General features: G+C 38.8%; 1 protein-coding gene across 2 annotated transcripts in view; it reads left to right on the top strand.

Moving 5' to 3' along the window:
• The window catches only part of LOC121181091 (cytoplasmic phosphatidylinositol transfer protein 1-like), a 71298-nt gene extending 58225 nt beyond the window's left edge, over positions 1-13073 (top strand). Inside the window, exons 5-10 of one of the 2 annotated variants that reach the window (XM_041036889.1) lie at positions 512-583; positions 5126-5221; positions 5937-6092; positions 6714-6777; positions 8154-8293; positions 8837-8975. In XM_041036889.1, the coding sequence (XP_040892823.1) occupies positions 512-583; positions 5126-5221; positions 5937-6092; positions 6714-6777; positions 8154-8293; positions 8837-8842 (534 nt within the window). In that variant the 3' untranslated portion in view covers positions 8843-8975. Of the gene's footprint in view, positions 1-511; positions 584-5125; positions 5222-5936; positions 6093-6713; positions 6778-8153; positions 8294-8836 lie in introns of both variants that reach the window. The other variant, XM_041036888.1, reaches the window with a different exon arrangement.
• The last annotated feature ends 8662 nt before the right edge of the window (positions 13074-21735 follow it).

The following is a 21735-nucleotide window of genomic DNA, read 5'->3' on the forward strand; positions in this document are numbered from 1 at the left end:
AAGAGGACAATGTTGTGACAACAACAGAATGGTTGATCTTGTCTCTGTTTATGTGTGGGAGCATTTTGCATTCACATATGAGTCAGTGTAAATATACCAATGCCAAGATTAGATTTTTTTTTTAGGCAAAAGACTCATGTAATCTTGTGGAATTGTCTTGGCTTTTGTCACTTTTTGACAAGGAGATGAAATACTGTACTGTCACAGCCTGGATTTTTTATTTTGTTTTACATTGAACATAGAAAGAGAGAGACAGAGAGTTCCAACAGCAACATAACAGTCAGTGTCATTGTTAATAAAAGTCTACTTTTATATGCCATCATTCAAACAAGTTACTGCAAAGCATATTAACTAAGTGGCCCCTTACTTGGTAGCTGTATCACATAAATCCAAACCAAGTAACCCTATCACAAGAAGTGAAGTGTTAACCTTCTGCAGGACTATGATGTGTAGTACTGCTGTTCAGCACATGGCTCTCTTTTAATTTGGTTTCACATCTTTTCTCTTACAGTGCTCATTCCTGCCCAAGTTCTCCATCCACATAGAGACAAAATACGAGGACAACAAAGGATGCAATGACAATGTATGTACACTGTTTGTGTGTGTGTACTTGTACATCTATCTTTGTGAGGACCAAAAAAAAAAAAAAAAAAAAAAACCTTGCATACTTTAAATGGCTGTTTGAGGCTTAAGACTTGGTTTTAGGGTTCAGGTTAGAATTGGGTTTTGTTTAGGGTTAGGCATTCAGTTTAGATGGTTAAGGTTAGGGTGAGGGGCTAGGGAATGCATTATGTCCATGAGTGTCCTCACAAAGATAGAAGTACAAGTATGTGTGCGTTTTTGTGGGTGTATACTTTGACGCAAATTTGTGATTTTGACTGGACAAACGAAACTGACTTAACTTGACTGAGCTGTTAGCGACAATAATGTGTCTCATTAATACCTGGATTTTGAGGGTTGATGCTGATGATACTGAGATTTGATAACAATATACCAGCTGATATAATTGTTTTTATGTAGAGAAACAATATATGTTATTATTTTTTGACAAGGGTTAGGGTTAGGTTAGATTAAATTTAAATTTGTTTTACTTGCCATTGTACCTCAGACTTATCTCTGCTGTTGCGGTACCACAGTTTGTTCCTTAAAATATACACCAATACTGATATTAATTTTATATGAGTCAGTCAGACTCTAACTCCCACAGAAATCTCTCAGCTTAATGTAACACTGCTGCCTGTCTCCTGTCCTTCTCATACAGAAATATGTAAAGCAAAACAGGCCAAAAAAAAAATATATATCACATAGACATATGGTAGAAATCAAGACCTCTGTGAAGGCCACATGAGTAAAATCACCCAGGCAGATTCAGCAGCTCACAGACCCTCCCGTGCAATCCCGTCATATCACCAACGCCAACTATACATGAGCAGTGAGAGCCTGCCAAAAAACGCTCCACTTGTTGGACAGCTAATTTCATTTGGGCTGTTGGCCTAGTCACTTTCTTTCGCTCTATATTTTACTCCACTCTCCAGTTTGTAGGGGCATTAGTCATCAAATGAAAGACTTCGGCTGCCTGGACAGTGAAGGAGAAGAATGGTAGAGTGGTGTGCAACAGACAAATTGCTTGAAATATATCATAGTGGGCGGCCAGCAGGTTAATTTTACTGTGTCTTCATATTTTGCTTCAAATTGTCAGGGATGTGGCGGTTGTATATGGGAGGAATTACTCCCAACTTGGCTCAAGTGTCTTGTTGATGTATCTCAGCGTAGTTTACATGTACTCATAGAGCACAGAGGGAGACAGGAATAGACAGTTTGTCAGCATGAATTAAACATGTAGTGATGTTTTAGATTGATACTTGTTATTGTTTAACAAGGCAAGGCGACAGATCAATAACTCCTTTTATTAAATTTAAAGAGCAGAAAATCGCCTTGAGCAATTTTACTTTATGGCTGAAAACTGAAAGAAATCCTAGTTGTGCCACATAAATATTTGTTTGTGTGTGTGTGTTGTTTTTGTGTGTGTGATGGCATTAGGTTGCCAGACAGTTTGAGATGCCTGTGGATATGAAGAGAGATGCATCGGTCCTCTCAGGGTGTGTTTTCACTGTGTGCGTGAGCATAAAAGAAAGAACTAAATGCATGCTAAGGATCCAGAGATGGAGGGAAGGAAGGAAGGGAGGAAAGGAGGAAGGAAAAGTAGGGGAGGAAAATCTTGGATGTGTGGACAGGAAATGAGTGGGTGTATGAGAGGACACCATGCACCATATGAATGGAGGGTGTGGTAACAGACATGCAGAATTCCACAGCACTATCCAATGTCAGATACACACACATACACATATACATGCACGTACTCTCTCATACTCACACAAACTCACACATTAAGCTTTAACATGTGTCCTGAGGCACATGTTGCTCTAGTTATCTCTCCAAGGACGCCTGAGCTACACAGTGGGCAGGATGAGAAATCACATCTTTTTCAACATTTTGACAGCATTTATTTTTTTTATTTTTTTACCACTTCGCTGGTCAGATAAAAAAAAAGTACACACACACACACACACACACACACACACACACACACACACACATATATATATATATATATATATATATATATAGAGAGAGAGAGAGAGAGAGAGAGAGAGAGAGAGAGAGAGACACACACAACCATAAAAACCTCATGGTGCTAGTGGAAAAAGAATGTGTATAAGCTACACAGCTTGCAAACTCCCTAAAATTAGACACCCATGCTCACTTTTGAGACCCTTATGAGTGTCATACCTTTCGAAAGTTTGTCATGTTCAAGCGGTTTATCTTCCAGTGTGACCATCTGTGGAATTTACTGCAAAGGGAAAATGTCCTTCATTATCCTATAAATTTAAGGATTTCGCAAAATTGCATTCCTCTTCTTGGGCAGATCATTTAAATGATTCTTAAATTCACAGTGCCCTGAGAAATATGCCAACGACTGATAACGACTTTTGTATACAATGATATTGCAGAAAATATTCTCTGCCTCATTATATTCAGCTAATGCTTACTTTTATGCATGTAATGAATGTGATTTGTCTGTTTTGTGTGTGTCTCTGTTGAGAATAATGAGTGCGGTCCAAGCCAGTTTTTTTATTCAGTCAGTGATTACTATCAGCCCTCACAGGCCCTCGCTGCAGATTATTTTAGGACAGAAATTGCCTTAGACTAGCTGCCTGTGTTTTGAGTTTGTTGTGTGTTCACAAACTGACTAGATGAAGGCTACCTGCAAATGTTGGCATGCACACATTTACAGGTGGAAACAAAGTGACATCTGTTATTGAGTGACTCTGAAGAGCACTGTTACCATTCATGGGTTGCCAAGTGTTGTCTTCTCTTAATCTAACTTGTTTTTTCCTTCTCTCTCTTGAAGTCTTAATTTCATCCTTTCACTCTGCCAACCACTGTCTTTCTGTTTCTCTTTCCTCTCTCACTGTCTTGGCATCACGTTAGAGTGCCTTTAAAAAAACAGGAAAAATCACTGAGAAATTGTTTTTTCACCACTTATTCAGAGATAAATTGCTTTTGCTTCTTTTTGCCTTCTATTTACATCAAATTCAGCTTTATTTAGTTTCGGTAACGATTCATTAAACATACTAACAAATTCTTCTGATTAATCATTGTCCTCATGTATTTCAATTTTGCAGTGTGATGCATACGTGCTCACTGCAGATATTTTTTTCCTTTCCTTCTCATCTCTGATCACACAATTCTATGTCTCCTCTCTCATTTTATTGCCTTTCCTCCCTGTCGCTCCCTCCTCCTCGTCCTTGTTCCCTGCCAGTATTTGCATGAACTGTTCTGTTTTTCATTGTTTACCTCCTCGATTTCTCCTCTCATCCACCTCTGCCTCTCTCACTCTCGCTCTTTATCCCAGTCTCCATTCCTGTCGCTTGGCTGCACTCATGCATGCTGACATATCACCCTTATTGTGCCAGCAGTGTTCATCCACACTGTAAAAGACAAAATGTACTAAGAGAAGGAAACAAGGAGGAAAGAATAGAAAGAGCGAGAGAGTGGGCATAAAGAGGAAGAGATGAGTATCTGCAGAGAGAGAAGGTTCACATTCAGTTGGGGGGCAAAGCTCAGAAATTATGGGGTGCATGTAGGGACCAGTAATGTGACAAATAACAAAAACGGAAGCTACGTTAGCCAGGATGTTAATGTGAAATACTTGGGTCTTATCAGCTGGAATCGGAAAGTGAGTCCACAACAAAGAAGAGAATGACACCCTGTAGAGTCACATTATTACTTAAACTAATTTCAGTTGTCAGCTGCTGAAAAGCTGCTCCGGCCTGTCGGGGAAATTAATTTACAACTCAGGAAATAATGAATTTTGAGAAGACTTCTATTTTTTTTTTTGAGAGGCAAATGACTGCTCATTTCACAGAAAAGTGGACTTGCTGATGACAGCTGAACCCTTCAACTTTCCAACTGATTACACATGAAGAAGAACTTAAATAGTGAGGATACACAGTTTACTGAGTACTGGATGTATTGAAGTCCACCTCAGTTCAGTCAGATACTTGCGACAAGTGAATTTCAATAAAACTATTTTCACACCACAATATTTAGTCCTATAATGTGTCAGAATAAAGTGTTTAGCAACAGCTTGAGTGATGTTTATTTTTTTCCTCAAATCTCTTGGACATCAGATTCTCCTACATCAGATAAAACAAGGAAGTTTATTGTGTCTCTTTGTTTGTTAAGATTTTTCTCTACATTTAGTCTTCCAGGAACCTGCTTTTAGATAAATCTCTTAAACGAAGGCTATGGCCTCTCACCTCACTCAGTAACACAGTAACTGCAGTCAGCATTATATCATTTGGCACATTAACAAATTGAAGACATGGGCAAAGAGCGCCTCCCAATGGCTGTGTAAGCAATTACAGTGTATGTTTTTGTGGCTTTTCTGACTGATGACAGGTCATTGAATTACAAGATACACCATCAAGCTTTAGTAACAGTATGAATAGTTTCCAATTTTTCAGTCAAGCAGTAGGTCATGCAGTATGTGAGGATGCTACTCCAATTGGAGGGCAGAGACCGCAGTGAACGTTGGTAAACCGGTCTGTTTTGCTTTCAGATCTTTGACACCGAGCTGAAGGAGCAGGAGAGGGAGGTGTGCTTCATCGACATTGCCTACGATGAGATCCCAGAGCGCTACTATAAAGAGTCTGAGGTGAGCTTGTGTAGATGTGTGTGTAGATGCTTGTGTCTGTTGGGAGTTAACACCAACAGAGAGCTGTAAGTAACTGTATTGCTGAATCTGTAAATGCGGTAGTAAAACAGTGTGATGGAGGAAATAGTATGATTTCAGTTTCTGTCATGTTGTGATATTACTCTGATTTTTTTCTCTATTTAAACAGTTCTATATCCAGTAATTATCACCACAATAATCTTTGCAAGGAAAATAACAATATACTTGATATTATTGTTGTGACTAATTATCTGTTGAACTTGTTGTTTAAACACAAACACAAACACTCACTCTAATACAAACTTTGGGACTTGAGAAACCTCAGTACCACTTAGCAGCTGCACTTGCTGCTTGATATGCCTTTCCCATCTCACCCAGCATTCATCTCAGCATTCATCTGCAGTCTGAGCAAGCCTTTTCATTCTTCAGTGTCTGTGAAGTAAGAGTTCTGGTAATTGTCTTAATAGCTGTTTGATAACAGATTGCTTTAGCTCTAACGAGCCTGGATAGAAATTCTCCAAGGACCCGAAGGGTTAATGTGAATGGTATTTAATACTGGCGTTCAGTCATGAATCTAATTTTAGGCTCTCCCTGAAGTCTATCTCCATTGGGGTGCAGAAACAATGATGCCTGAAGGTTTGGTTTAATTGTGGTAATATTAAATGTGCGTGTGTGTGTTCGTGCTCCCGCATTGCAGGACTTGAGATATTTTAAGTCAGAGAAGACGTCACGGGGGGTGCTTCAGGAGGGCTGGAGGGACACCCAGGATCCCATCATGTGTTCATACAAACTGGTCACTGTCAAGTTTGAGGTGTGGGGTCTGCAGACACGAGTGGAGCAGTTCGTACACAAGGTGAGTGGCCACCCGTGGGATGAACTCAGCACCTTTCATTTTACTCATAGCTGAACCTCTTCATGTATTTTAATGATTATAAGTTGAATGGCTGTTTATTTCTTTTCATCGCGTCTTTCAGGCCATTTGGTCATACTTAAAGGATAATTCTAATGATAATCTTTTACACATTTCAACAAATCCCATAAAAACACAAAAATCAACAATGTGCGAGTTTGTCCCTCAAAACTTTCTGCTTCCCCTTTCCTTTTCCTGACACTCAGCCCTGAGCCTATTCATTCTAACTGAAGGTGTGGATATTATAAAAAGGGTCTTGAACATACACTATCAGACTTATGAGACTTAGGAGTTTTGAATTGCCTGTGCTGCTCTAAATGTCTCAAAGAATACCACTTTTTTTACATATTATTTAATGGAAAAGTAGACTTGAGTTTGGATTCTTATTTAAAATCTTTAGGGATAGACTTGAAAAAGGCTTAAGGGATAGGTAGCTCGGACATCAGATGATCATACTTCCACAGCCTGAATCTTGCATATTTTGAGTTTAGACAATATAACATTCAAAACTAAAAGGAAAAAAAGAGATTGCGTGAGCAACTATTTACTGTCTTTGTCTTATAGGTGGTTCGCGATGTGCTGCTGCTGGGCCACAGACAGGCGTTTGCCTGGGTGGATGAGTGGATTGGTAAGTCTGTCAGCAATTTTCTACAGTGCTGCTATCTATGCACTCCAGACAATTCACAGCCAGTGGCATATTTTTCAGCCATTAACTATATAGACTGAATTATGTTAAATTAAGTTAAAATATAGCACATGAATTCAAGAGAGCAGTTTATTTATAGTTGTTGGTGTGCTCTTACATAATTCAGAAAACCTCCATATTCGTTAAGTATTTGTATGTACTTTATAATCCTTCTTGAAGTGTTACCTTACTGTAACTGTTTATTCCTTTAAATTTTAGCACTGCCACAGCTACCTTGATTATATAAACCACTGTTGTGTGATTAGTGTTTATTTACCAATTGATGTGCATGAAAAATCACTCCACCTGCATCTAACGCCTGTCACTGCCAGTTTTGATCATTCTTCTACAGCATGGATCCTCCTCTTGGTGTCAACACTAACCCACTAATAACAAACACTGTGCTCTAGTTTCCAGGCATGGCCAGTGTTTGTTTCAAGTGAAACCTGCACGATAAAAAAATAAACCACAACCTTTCATGTTTCATGATAGAGAAATTCATACATATCAGTCGAGAGTAGACACTGTACTGCTATAAGTGTTTTCACACAATTTTTCCATATTAAAGCCAAATATAAAGTAGCAAGATACTGATGTCTACCAAACCTCTGTGTACGGTACAAACCTTGCCAACCAATTACGTGAAGGAATAATTGGAAATTCTCATCAGCAAAGAAGGGTGCACTTACTGAAACATGAAAGCTGCCTCTGTCTGTCTCTCTGAGAGTCTGGTTGCACAACAGGCAGCACTGTTTGCATCCACAAGTGGCTGCAACACATTTACACACTCTCAACTCTTGAGCTTTTCCCATAGCTGTAGGGCATACAGATAACAAGCTCCATTATCTTTGTCATGAAACATATTCCTCTCCTCTCTATAACTGCCAACCCTTATACCACAACTCCCTACAGCTTGGGTGTTTTTGAAGCCCCTCCTAAATCATCTTACACTTGAAATGATTTTGCCTGTGGAATAAGCGAACCCTTGCAGGTAATGCTTTCTTGTGCTTGCGGTGATCCAACCTGATCTTTGGGTGTGGATTGTTCATGCTTTTTCTTAATCTTGAAAGGCCTTGACTTCATCTTTCCTTTCCTGCTTCCTGGTCTGGTTTGAATTTGTCTAGCTGGCTCCTGTAAACTCTCTGGGTCAATGGAAGCTAACACTTTAACCTCTCACCCACGGAATGCACGTTTGCCACCTAATCCTCTCCTCCCCCAACCTTTCTCTCAACCGGAGTGCTATTGTAGAGGAGTTACCAACGTTTCGACCCTCATTCCACTCCCTCCCTCACCCCGACCCCACCTCCCCCTTCTTCCAGATATGACTTTGGATGACGTGCGGAATTACGAGAGACAAATGCATGAGAAAACCAACATTAAAGTTTGCCTTGAGCAGCAAGAACATTCCACAACAAACCCATCTTCACTGGATGACATAGAGATCCATGACAAAGCAAGCGTATGTGTCTTTTTCATTGTTTCTTCACTCCATTGCCCCCTCCCCTGTCTCATTTTTGAACCGTTGCTGACTTCTGAAGCTGTCACATTTGTATATAATTGTCCACATACATCCACTCATTCTGTCCCGCACTCTGTCCCCCTGAGTCAAGCTATGCAAACATGAAATATGTTATATGCTGCTGTATTTACTTGGAATGTGTAGTCTGCTGGACCCTGAAGGATCTGAAAGGTTTTCTTGGAAACAAAAGGCTACACAAATGAAACACTAAAAACATTGTGGTGATTAAAATATAAGCCCAATATAAGTTGACAAATCATATTACTTGTTCTTGGTTTTTGAATCTCTGTTGTTTTCAGCATTGTACTGACCATTATGTGTGTTTTTCTGGGTAGGGCTCTGGCTGTAAAACTTGACAGGATATGGAAATCTTCAGTTCCAGCCTTTTTCTATTAAGTTGTCTACAAAGGATTAAAAAGAAAATCTAAGCTACATTCCTAATTCATCCTCTCACTGGTTTTTATCTGTCTCTTTCCAATCCAGACATGACAATGGATGAGGTGAGAGAGTTTGAGCGCGCCATCCAGGAGGCCACCAACCAGAAGATCGGGATGTTTCCCCCGTCCATCTCCATCAGCGAGACACCCCTGTCCTCCTGTGCCCTCACCGGCCCTGCCAGCGCCCCCTCCACCCCTATGTGCACTGATGCGCCTGAGTCCCTCTCAGTCCCCAAGGACCGACCGCGCAAAAAGTCTGCTCCGGAAACCCTGACCCTTCCCGACCCTATCCCAAGTGGCGCTACCCTGAGCCCACTGCCCGTTTCAAACCACCTCCAGTCATCCACACCGCCCTCCTCCAACTCTGATCATCCTGAGATGGACGAACAGTAGAGGGACCTCGGGATGTCACACACCTTGCTTAACTTAATCCCCTAACCCCATTGTCTTAGTAGCCCAATGAGACTAGCCTAATCACCAAACACCAGTGCCCAGACATTCAAGTTCTCTAGCCATATCCAATGATTTTCCATAATCCTGGACACACAGCAGTCACTCTAAAAGTCTTCATCTTGTCATTGATACCATCCAGGCAGCTGTAGGCTCAGCCACCCTGACTTGACTGACTTCCTCTCGCTGTGAGTCGAGCCAGCTACATGTCTTATTTCTTATAACAGCCACCCTTGATATCTGATCAAAACAAAGAGCATCCATAATTATTTTGGTCTGAGCAGCAGTTCCTTGTGTTAAATGAATAAATTATTCCCATTGTTTCCTTAGTTATGTTTTCTTCAGTCAGGCGAGCTGATTGCTTTTAAACTATTGAACTATGAAGTAGTTGCCTTAGCACCACAGAGCCAGTGGTGTTTATTAGTTGTGACAATGTGTGCAAATGAATGATAAATATCGTCCCTTTTCCATCTGTGAAATGTCTGCATGTATTACATTAGAAATTAAGTCAGTGAAGATTAAATCAAAGGATGGATTGCTCCCTTCAGCTTGGGAGCAACTTGCTGCCTCAAGTGGAGGAGTTTAAATATCTCGGGGTCTGGTTCACGAGTTAGGATAAAATGGAGCGTGAGACTGATGGGTCAACTGGTACAGTGTCAGCAGTAACGGGATAGACCCAGAACATGCTGGAGAGACTACTTACCTCACCTGGTGTGGGAACACCTTAGGGCCCCCCAGGAGGAGCTGGAAAGCATTGCTGGGGAGAGAGGATATCTAGACTACCTTGATTAAGCTGCTGCCACTGCAACCCAACTCTGGATAAGCATTAGAAAATGGATGGGTAGATGGATGAATGAAATCAATGACACAAAGTGGAGTAGCACAGTAGATCTAATATGTTAGACTAACACACACCAAGAAAGACATCCAAGTGCCCTCATGAAACTACCACCTAGCAACTGTGTCCCGAGCCATCCAAACTGGTCTGTGAATCAGATTGCATCCATCCTTTTCCACCCCAAACTCCAATTATACAACAGATGCAAGATCAGTACAATCACAGAGTGTTAACACCTCAGGTCTCCCTGACTCTACCTGGCTCACACTCCAAAGGCAGGGAACTTACTGTACCTTTCTCTCCCTGCTTATTGCCAAACAGCCACATTTTATACCTCCACAGATAATACAATACAGCAACTATTGTATGTACTATTACCAGTCTACTTAACCCTTAGAATGTTTACACATAAGAAACCTTGGAGCATTTGCATATTAGCAGTTCTTAACATTTTAGGTTAAGCTGTTGTTATATCTGCACTTGTGGTTTTTAGCATGACAGTTAAATGATTCTAAAATTGAATTTGTTGAAGTTTAGTACTGCATATATCTTACTCGAGTTAACTGAGAAGTCAGTACAAAAAAAAAAAAAAAAACTTAAATCAAATGTTGCCTGAAACTAATGCTGGACATCTCATGTGACATAAATGTGATCCAATTTTATCAAATCAGCAAATCACTTTAATGTCACATGTAGGAACAAGGCCATTTTGAGTTTTGAGGAGTTTTTAAGCAGTGACTGATCTTGGTGCACAGTGGAGGCAATGAAAACCCAAAGCTTGATTTGAGAATAAAGGGCACGTGCATCAAGCTGACTTGAGTATGTGCTTTGTTAGCTGCATAGCATTTGCAGAAGCGCAGATATTTTTCTTTTGCCAGTGCTGGTTGGTAATACTAAACCAATGCTTTGGAGAAAAACAAAATGATTTTGAAAACGGAATATCCTTTGCAGTAACCCATTGTACTTCTAATTTACATCTAAAACCCTAAAGGAGAAACAAATACGCAAAGACAGGAAGTTATTCTTTGATGGAAAACCCTGTTTTTCCATACAATGATATTAGTCAAAGAAAGGGTTTTTATATGCTGCATGGAATGATCACAACATATATACATATTATGTGACGTATATATATGTATATACTGTAAATGGCTGGATTGGTACAGTACATTTGGTGATGCAACTGTTTGAGAAAAGTGAATACTAACTTTGGAAGCTCTGTAGTAATTTTGTATAATAGAAAAAGCAGATTTTGAGTGAAACGTTAGCATGCCCAGAGAATATATTGTAGGCCTACAGACTCTTTCAACTCAGTGCCTCTGCATGCAACAACTGTATTGTCACCTACATATGTGTAAACCAAAATCTCTTCTATTTCAGCTATAGAAACAAAATTTCATTGTATTTCTTTGCTTGTTTTCTATCTCAGAGGTTGCATTTAACCTAGAATAAAAATGGTCTGCAGCCCCTCAACATAATGAGAGCAAATCAATCATATCAGACTACATCATCAAACATTCAAGTAACAGGGCTAACTTGTTAATTTTCGTTCGGGAAATTGGTAAATTTTTGTTCCCCTATTCACTTCTAACTTTACAGCGCAAATGCATTTTGCACTTTCCTGTCTTTGACACCTTATTTGACAATGAAGGAATGTGTTGCTGCGTTTGTAGGACTAAAGTCCTCTAATACAGCATAGTGACTTCAAAGAGAGCAGGTTGAAGAGAGAGTCCTCAGTGGTCTTGCCATAAAATATTGTTAATATTATGTACAGTTTCTCACTTGCTTTTGTTAAAAAAACAAAACGAAACAGACTGTAGCTATTTATCTGTAATTGTAGCTTTTGTCTTTGCCTTTTGAGGATAAAAGTGTTATATACCACTGGCCCAATGTATTGACCTGTTATGTATAGACTATACATACTTACAACTCTGGTATTGACCATCTCTCTTGTCAGGAACACGAGATCCAGGGATATGTTTGATCTACCATGGGCTATTAAAAATAATGCAAAGTATCCAACTGTGTAACATTAAGCTCTGCTCTGTTTAAAAGAGTAACATATTAGGTATTGTAAATACTGTTGTTAATGACTAATAGAGTAGGTTTCTTACATTGAATCTGTTTTAAGTTGCATTGCTGATGTGACATGAATGTGGTCAAAGTTTTCAAATAGACAGAAAGATATTCTTTCGTGACTGTGTGATAATGACATCTTCACAGACATGAATTAAAGATTTGTTTTAATCTAGGAGTAATATGTGTCTGTATCTGTGAAGTCATTGTCATCTATTGAGGATACTGAATTCCATTAAGTTTAACTCTTCTCAATAGAGTATCAAGACTCCTCATTGTAGTGGTGTACTGTTGACTCTCCAGTTGCTTTTGGTGACCCTGCAGGGCAAAATGATCTGTACAAGTTGTAAAACAAAATGAAGCTTTTCTTTTTAGTGGGGTGGCCGCTTTGACGTTTACTTGCCATATTAATGGAAAGGTGATTGGCTTTTCTGTTGTTTCCTTTCTTGCTGTACTTTGATTTTGTGGTTGCTATATTGCTATATTGTTTGAAGGAAAATCTAAATTTGTTTATCATTATTTCTTTGGATAAAAGGACCAAGCTCTTCACTCCTCCTGGTGTGGTTTGCATTCTGCCAGGCTGTTGTGCTGTCTCCTGATAACTGGGACCTGTCTCACCCTCAAGGAGTGCTGAGTTAGTTGGTGAACTGCGCTGAGTAAAACCACAAACAGTGTATTCTGTCTGTGCCAGAGATCACATGTATTTCTAGCTTATTCCGCTTTCTTCAGTAATCCTGATCGGTGAAACAGGACCCAGAAGTGCCATTCTTGATCGGCTGCTGGAAGTCGCTCTTAGTTCTTCCACTTTAACTATTATTGTATTTGTTATATTTTTACTGCCCTTTGAGGTTCATTTGGTTCTTTGTTGTAATTATTGTTTTACTCTTACTGAAATAGACAAATAAACTTTACTAGCTATTACAAGTGTTATTATTCATTCCGCTCACTGTACGCTTTTCACATAACTCCCTACGTTTGTCGTGTCCATGAAAACCATACTGTGCAGCTTGCATCAATGTCTTATTACTGTATGGGCCCTGATGAAGCCTGAGACTCAGATGATTACAAGTAAAAGCACTGCACTGAAGATTTCAGCTGAGTAGAGGTTCAGAAGAAGCTATATGTACTAAAAGTATCAAAAGTAGCCATTAGGCAGCAGAATGGAGCTTGTTGGTGTAATATTATATTACTAGAGTTTTGTTACATATGCATTGTTGCATAAGTGGCATTTTAAAACTGTTGCTGGCCATGGTGGAGCTATTTTTAATTACTTAGTACTATTGGGTAGTTTAATTTTTAACAAAATATCATATTTTGTAATTGTAAATGTAAAATTTAAATATGCAAAGTAACAAGTACTATGGCTGACAGTGAAATGTGGAATAAAAATGAGCAATACTTTGCTCACAAATGGAAATTGTGAAGTTTCTTCTAAGATGGTACACAAGCTGATATGTTGCCGTCAGTGTTTATTATTATAATAATTTAAAAAAAATGACTCACTAATAATTCGTAAGAGAAGCAGCTGATGGTTTTTCAACTTAAGTATGTGAGCTTTCTTGAAGCCAGTGTCTTCCAGCCTTCACAGGAACTTCTGCAATTAGCTGACTCACTTTATTATGTCTGCAACAGGAAATTATGGATTACTCATGACGATGATTTCAGTCAAGAAAATAAAATATCCCACTTAGTCCAAAGAATGGTTATTAAATGAAATACAACTGATAAAAGGATGGAAACTAACAAAACTTAAAAAGTAAAGTAACATTTAAAAATCAAAGGACACTTGATTAATGTTTTACTGATTTCACATTTTAAAGAGTAGGTTCCATTTTGTTCCACAGGAGGGAAACCACAACACTGATACAGAGACGGTGTCATAGTTTGTCCTCCAGAGGATGTTGTGTTAAAATGGCTCTCTGCCATTACTAGATGGCAGCAAACACAATATTTTCAGCTTCAATTTCAATACCATGTTCCCAATGGGATGCCATGAAATTGAGTGAGTGCAGCACAGACACAAAACGATCCGATTCACAGAGGGGAGAGAAATGCTAAAAATGGGCTAGTATGGAAAATCACTGTAGGAAGGAAAGAAAGGAGGGACGGTAGAGGAAGGATACAGAAAGGATGGATGGGGATGGGGGCACAGAGGGGTTAGGAATGGGAGGAAAAGATGGATAAAAATGAGTAGGAGATCTTAAGAAGAATTAGGGAGGATAAAGGATGGAAGAATGTCAATAGTAGTGTGTGTCTGTGTGCGTCTGTCTGAGTCATTTAAATAAAATTCCATAAAATATGAACAAATTACTTTGGGTCTCTAATTACATCACATTCAGTTATATCGTGTACATACTTATTACAGTTCAACACAGACTGACCAGAGACTGGAAGTGACACAGAGCATCAGCGAACAATCAGGACAGAGCACAATAAGAGCTAATACCAAAATCACAGAACAAACTGAGAATTGTAACCTTGGAAACAGCAGTATATCCCATATTATAAGAACCTAAAGTTAGAGCAATAATTTGCTATGGTTTCTTCTGTTAAACATACACATAAATCAGATACCACTACAGATTTGAAATTCATTCATAAAATCACTCACTTGGTAAAAATACAGCTTTAAGACAGAGTCAGCAAAAGTCGAAATGAACAATAACTACATACAAGAGCATTATGTCATATTAGTATCAAATCTTATGTCATATGAATCGACTCAGTTTGACCTTATTCACTATATAATGGAGAAGTTCTGGCTAATTGAATCATGTTAATGACACCAAATTACTGCCAAAATGCAAGAACTAAATAAAAGACAATACAAAGAATTAAACACTATAAAGTACAAAATTTTCTTCATCCAAGTGACAAAATTAAATGAGAAACATATGAGAAAAGGGATAAAGAAATCCTTTGACTTCAACCTGTATTTCATTTTGTATTGTATTTTGTATATGTTTTTGTATTGCATTTAATTAATTAATTAATTTAAAAAAAATTTAAAACAGATACCAGCACATGTTCAGACAGTTTCTCCAGGGTTTGAATTGAGCTGTTCAACTTCAAGTATGTCAATAGCACATAGCTCAGAAGGAGAAAATTGAACCTGGTGATCCTGAGTCTGAGAAGACACTATTGTCTCCTACTGCACTTTATACCTTTTACAGACTAATCATATCAACAGGTTGACAGCTCCATGTCTTGGGCTCAGAGACAGAAAAGTCCAAATGTAAAGTAAGAAATTAAAAAAAAAAACAAACAAAAAAAACCCCCAAATGATCAGTCTACAAGGTTTTCTTCATCCAAGTGACAAAGTTACAAAAATTCACAATGACAAAAAAAAATGAGAAAAAGGACAACTATGAAAACAAAAAAATAAATATGTAAAGTCAAACCAAAATAAATAACATAAGTTTATGAAAAAGGTGCTAAAAGAAAGAAAAATGACAGCATCAGCTGACAACAAGGGAGCAATGTGTGCAACAGACAATGTGAAAGTAAATAGCTTGGGTAAAGAGAGTAACACCATCACTGGAGGTTCAGCAACAGAATAAAACCTCAGTTCACTCATAATCGAGCTACAGAATCATTTTAGCTGAATTTATGGTCTGTCCAAACTTCAACATGTCTTCCTCACTCTGTTTCTTAAAGCACTGGAACGAGGCCTTAAGTGTGTCTTCCCCCCTAATGTCTTTGACATGGTTTTTAAAACATAGTTAAAGGTTACCATCTGTAAACATCTTTTCAGGTTTGCCTTCTGAAATGGCTGTCACTCTGTTCAGGTTTATAAAGATTAGCAGTTCTATTTCAAGACAAAGTCTGTTAACCTTAAGACCTTCTCTTCAATTCAGCCCATGACAATGTCTCTTTTCAAGTATGTCAATATCACGTAGCTCAGTAGAAGCAAATTAATCATTATTGTTCAACCTGGTGAACTTGATACATCTATTAGGTTTTCGCAGTGGTCACTGCGTTCATCATCACCACTAGATGGAAAATGAAGCAAATATACCCAAACTGGGTGCATCTTTACAGTCATCTGAGCTATCTGAGTCGTCTCTCTGCCAGGCTTCCTTCACTTACCCTGTCCACCACGCAATAAGAAAAAAAGCTACGAACCCACCTACACTTAAACCTGACCCAAATAACCCCACGTCACTTGATATTGCAGTGAATCCTGTCCGCGATTGACCGTGCATAGCGCTTTACAGGGGCGGGAAAGATTCCCCTGCCGGGAGGCCTCCCTATGTGCCAACGCCAAAAAAAAAGTAAGAATCGCAAAACTTTTCCTCACCGCACCTACTTCAACCCAGAAAGGTCCTACTCCAGTCTCCCCTTGGAACGAAACTTGGCAGAGTGAGACAAGCCAGTGTTTGACCTCAAAGTCCAACTCACCCTCCCTGTACAATAAAGCTTCTATCAAAATTTGGGTGGTGATGATGGACAGCAGTGAAACTATGCTCAGGACACAGGCTGAATACTATTAAAAAACAACTCTTACTTTGCAAGGATCCCCAATCGATCTACATCAGACTTGCCCGTGTACCCTCCACCATTTACTGATGGAAAACTTTCCAACTTACTGACCTAACAATGATTTTACTTAATATCAAAAAAATGTGATCACAAATGTATCTCAGATGCCAATACAGATTTTAAATGCATTCATAAAACATCATCCATGGGCTGAATAATTGTTTGAGAAAGCCAACATCAGAAACACAGTTACAGCCAATTCATCAGAACAGCAATGTTCTATCAATAATTCCATTTAAACCAGTCAGTCTCCTTGCTCACACTCTACCTTTTTACCTCAACAGTAATCACTTCTATAAACAGTAGAGCTATGATGTACATATGTAAATATAAATCTGAAGACGTGTTTATTTTTTTCTGATATTGGGGTATATGTATATTCTAAGGAGTTGGTATTATTTTTTTTTATTCTATTGGTTATTTATAATCTAAATTTATCTGAAAAAAATGTTTTTATCTTACTTCTGTCATCCAACTCTTCTGCACACTACATTGCATTCTCTTCATTTTCTATCGGGAGTTTGATTGTAACTAAAGAATTTCCCTCCAGAGATTAGTAAAGTTTCTCTGATTCTGACACACATACAAAGAAGATTGTGTTTGTTTCTCAGTCTAACCAAAAACCAAAAACACAGCTGGAAAATTCATTCATAAGACATGATCTATGAGCTTCAGGCATCACAAGTGAAGAGCTAGTAAAACTTTGGTTCCAACAACAGAGTTGACAAATGGTCACAGTCTGTATTTAATCAGCACTTGAGCTTCAGTAGGCAGAAAATCAGCCCATCCACCTCCTAGATGCAGCAGGCTCACTTTCTGGTCGTGTCATGTAGTTTGAAGAGCAGCTTGCAGACTTGTCTGATGTGGGCTGCAACAGTCCTCCAGAGGTGAGGTCCGGAGATCTAGGCGGTGTCCAGGGCTTGGTGGATCAGGTCAGGCCACAACATTCCCCTTCCAGCCTTCCTTAAGGTTAGACATATGAGTCAAAGAGAGAAAAAAAACAATCATTGGTAATAAGTAAAAAGCAAACAGACTAAAGCAAACCTTCAACATGAGCTCAGATCTTACTGTTGGTTGCTGCTCTCTCCCTTCTGACTCTGGTGCCTGCTGCTTTCACATACTGTTGTGGAACAGTCCAGTGCATCCATTCCTACAGGGTGGAAAGTCCGCTGGGAGTCTCCGAAGTCATCTGTCCATCAGTCCATTAACTCAAAATTTCATCACATTCCAGTTCTGTATTGCCTGTGAAACTCCTCCTCAGCATGTTCTGCCGTGGTCTTGTGATCTTTGCAAACCATTCCACAGAGGCTGAGCAGTAATTAGCAAGTCCAATGTCCTGACATACATGGAGACAGTCTGAGAAGACACTATTGTCTCCTACTGCACTTTACACCTTTTGCAGGATAATCATATCAACAGATTGATAGCTCCATGTCTTGGGCTCAGAGACAGAAAAGTCCAAATGTAAAGCAAGAAATTAAAAAAAAAAAAAGACAAAACAAATGATCAAACTCTACAGAGTACAAGGTTTTCTTCATCCAAGTGACAAAGGTTTATAAATTTACAATAATAACAAATTTAAGAAAAAGGATAACAATGAAAATAAAATAAAATAAAATAACCTACATATAAATATGTAAAGTCAAACCAAAATAAATGACATAAGTTTATGAAAAAGGTGCTAAAAGACAACTGACAATTTGGGAGCAGTGTGTGCAACAGACAATGTAAAAGTAAACAGCATGAATAAAGAGAGTAACACCATCACTGGAGGTTCAGCCACAGAATAAAGCCTCAGTTCACTCATAATCGAACTTCGGAATCATTTAAACAGAATTTATGGTCTGTTCAAACTTCAACATATCTTCCTCACTCTGTTTCTTAAAGCACTGGAACGAGGCCTTAAGTGTGTCTTCCCCCCTAATGTCTTTGACATGGTTTTTAAAACATAGTTAAAGGTTTCTCTACGATCTGTAAACATCTTTTTAGGTTTTCCTTCAGAAATGGCTGTCACTCTGTTCAGATTTGTTTATAAAGATTAGCAGTTCTATTTCAAGACAAAGTGTGTTATCCTTAAGACCTTCTCTTCAATTCAGCCCATGACAGTGTCTCATTTCAAGTATGTCAATAGCACGTAGCTCAGTAGAAGCAAATTAATCATTATTGTTCAACCTGGTGAACTTGATACATCTATTAGGTTTTCACAGTGGTCACTGCGTTCATCATCACCACTAGATGGAAAATGAAGCAAATATACCCAAACTGGGTGCATCTTTACAGTCATCTGAGCTATCTGAGTCGTCTCTCTGCCAGGCTTCCTTCGCTTTCCCTGTCCACCACGCAATAAGAAAAAAAGCTACGAACCCACCTACACTTAAACCTGACCCAAATAACCCCACGTTGCTTGATACTACAGTGAATCTTGTCCGCGATTGACCGTGCGTAGCGCTTTACAGGGGTGGGAAAGATTCCCCTGCCGGGAGGCCTCCCTATGTGCCGACGCCAAAAAAACACGTACGAATTGCAAAACTTTTCCTCACTGCACCTACTTCAACCCAGAAAGGTCCTACTCCAGTCTCCCCTTGGAACGAAACTTGGCAGAGTGAGACGAGCCAGTGTTTGACCTCAAAGTCCAACTCACCCTGCCTGTACAATAAAGCTTCTATCAAAATGTGGGTGGTGATGATGAACAGCAGTGCAACTATGTTCAGGACACAGGCTGAATACTATTAAAAAACAACTCTTACTTTGGAGGGTCCCCAATCGATCTACATCAGACTTGCCCCTGTACCCTCCACCATTTACTGATGGAAAACTTACCAACTTACTGACCTAACAATGATTTTACTTAATATCAAAAAATGTGATCATAAATGTATCTCAGATGCCAATACAGATTTTAAATGCATTCATAAAACATCATCCATGGGCTGAATAATTGTTTGAGAAAGCCAACATCAGAAACACAGTTACAGCCAATTCATCAGAACAGCAATGTACTATCAATAATTCCATTTAAACCAGTCAGTCTCCTTGCTCACACTTTACCTTTTTATCGCAACAGTAATCACTTCTATAAACAGTAGAGCTATGATGTACATATGTAAATATAAATCTGAAGACGTGTTTATTTTTTTCTGATATTGGGGTATATGTATATTCTAAGAAGTTGGTATTATTATTTTTTTTATTCTATTGGTTATTTATAATCTAAATTTATCTTTAAAAATGTTTCTATCTTACTTCTGTCTTCCAACTCTTCTGCACACTATATTGCATTTTCTTCATTTTCTATTGGGAGTTTGAACTAAATAATTTCCCTCCAGGGATTAATAAAGTTTCTCTGATTCTGACACACATACAAAGAAGATTGTGTCTGTCTCTGAATCTAACAAAAAAAACAAACAAAAGAAAACATCTGGAAAATTCATTCATAACATGTGATCTATGAGCTTCAGGCATCACAAGTGAGGAGCTAGTAAAACTTTGGTTCCAACAACAGAGTGGACAAATGGTCATAGTCTGTATTTAATCAGCACTTGAGCTTCAGTAGGCAGAAAATCAGCCCATCCACCTCCTAGATGCAGCAGACTCACTTCCTGGTCGTGTCCTGTAGTTTGAAGAGCAGCTTGCAGACTTGTCTGATGTGGGCTGCAACAGTCCTTCAGAGGTGAGGTCCGGAGATCTAGGCAGTGTCCAGGGCTTGGTGGATCAGGTCAGGCCACAACATTCCCCTTCCAGCCTTCCTTAAGGTTGGACATATGAGTCAAAGAGAGAAAAAAAACAATCATTAGTAATAAGTAAAAAGCAAACAGACTAAAGCAAACCTTCAACATGAGCTCAGATCTTACTGTTGGTTGCTGCTCTCACTTCTTCTGACTCTGGTGTCTGCTGCTTTCACATACTGTTGTGGAACAGTCCAGTGCATCCATCCCTGCAGGGTGGAAAGTCTGCTGGGAGTCTCCTAAGTCATCTATCCATCAGTCCATTAACTCAAAACTTCATCACATTCCAGTTCTGTATTGCCTGTGAAACTCCTCCTCAGCATGTTCTGCCATGGTCTTGTGATCTTTGCAAACCATTCCACAGAGGCTGAGCAGTAATTAGCAAGTCCAATGTCCTGACGTACATGGAGACAGTATGAGAAGACACTATTGTCTCCTACTGCACTTTACACCTTTTGCAGGATAATCATATCAACAGATTGATAGCTCCATGTCCTGGGCTCAGAGACAGAAAAGTCCAAATGTAAAGCAAGAAATTAAAAAAAAAAAAAAAGAAAAAAAAAAGACAAAACAAATGATCAAACGCTACAGAGTACAAGGTTTTCTTCATCCAAGTGACAAAGGTTTATAAATTCACAATAATAACAAATTTAAGAAAAAGGATAACTATGAAAATAAAATAAAATAACCTACATATAAATATGTAAAGTCAAACCAAAATAAATAAAATGACAAGTATATGAAAAGGATGCTAAAAGACGGACAACTGACAATTTGGGAGCAGTGTGTGCAACAGACAATGTAAAAGTAAACAGCATGTATAAAGAGAGTAACACCATCACTGGAGGTTCAGCCACAGAATAAAGCCTCAGTTCACTCATAATCGAGCTACAGAATCATTTAAACAGAATTTATGGTCTGTTCAAACTTCAACATATCTTCCTCACTCTGTTTCTTAAAGCATTGGAATGAGGCTTTAAGTGTGTCTTCCCTCTAGTGTTTTTGAAATGGTTTCTAAAACATAGTGAAAGGTTAACATCTGTAAACATCTTTTCAGGCTTTCCTTCAGAAATGGCTGTCACTCTGTTAAGATTTGTTTATAAAGACGAGCAGTTCTACTTCAAGACAAAGTGTGTTATCCTTAAGACCTTCTCTTCAATTCAGCCCATGAGTGTCTCATTTCAAATATGTCAATAGCACGTAGCTCAGTAGAAGCAAATTAATCATTATTGTTCAACCTGGTGAACTTGATACATCTATTAGGTTTTCACAGTGGTCACTGCGTTCATCATCACCACTAGATGGAAAATGAAG

Source organism: Toxotes jaculatrix, chromosome 4, assembly GCF_017976425.1.
Source record: "Toxotes jaculatrix isolate fToxJac2 chromosome 4, fToxJac2.pri, whole genome shotgun sequence".
In the NCBI taxonomy this organism is placed as follows: domain Eukaryota; kingdom Metazoa; phylum Chordata; class Actinopteri; family Toxotidae; genus Toxotes; species Toxotes jaculatrix.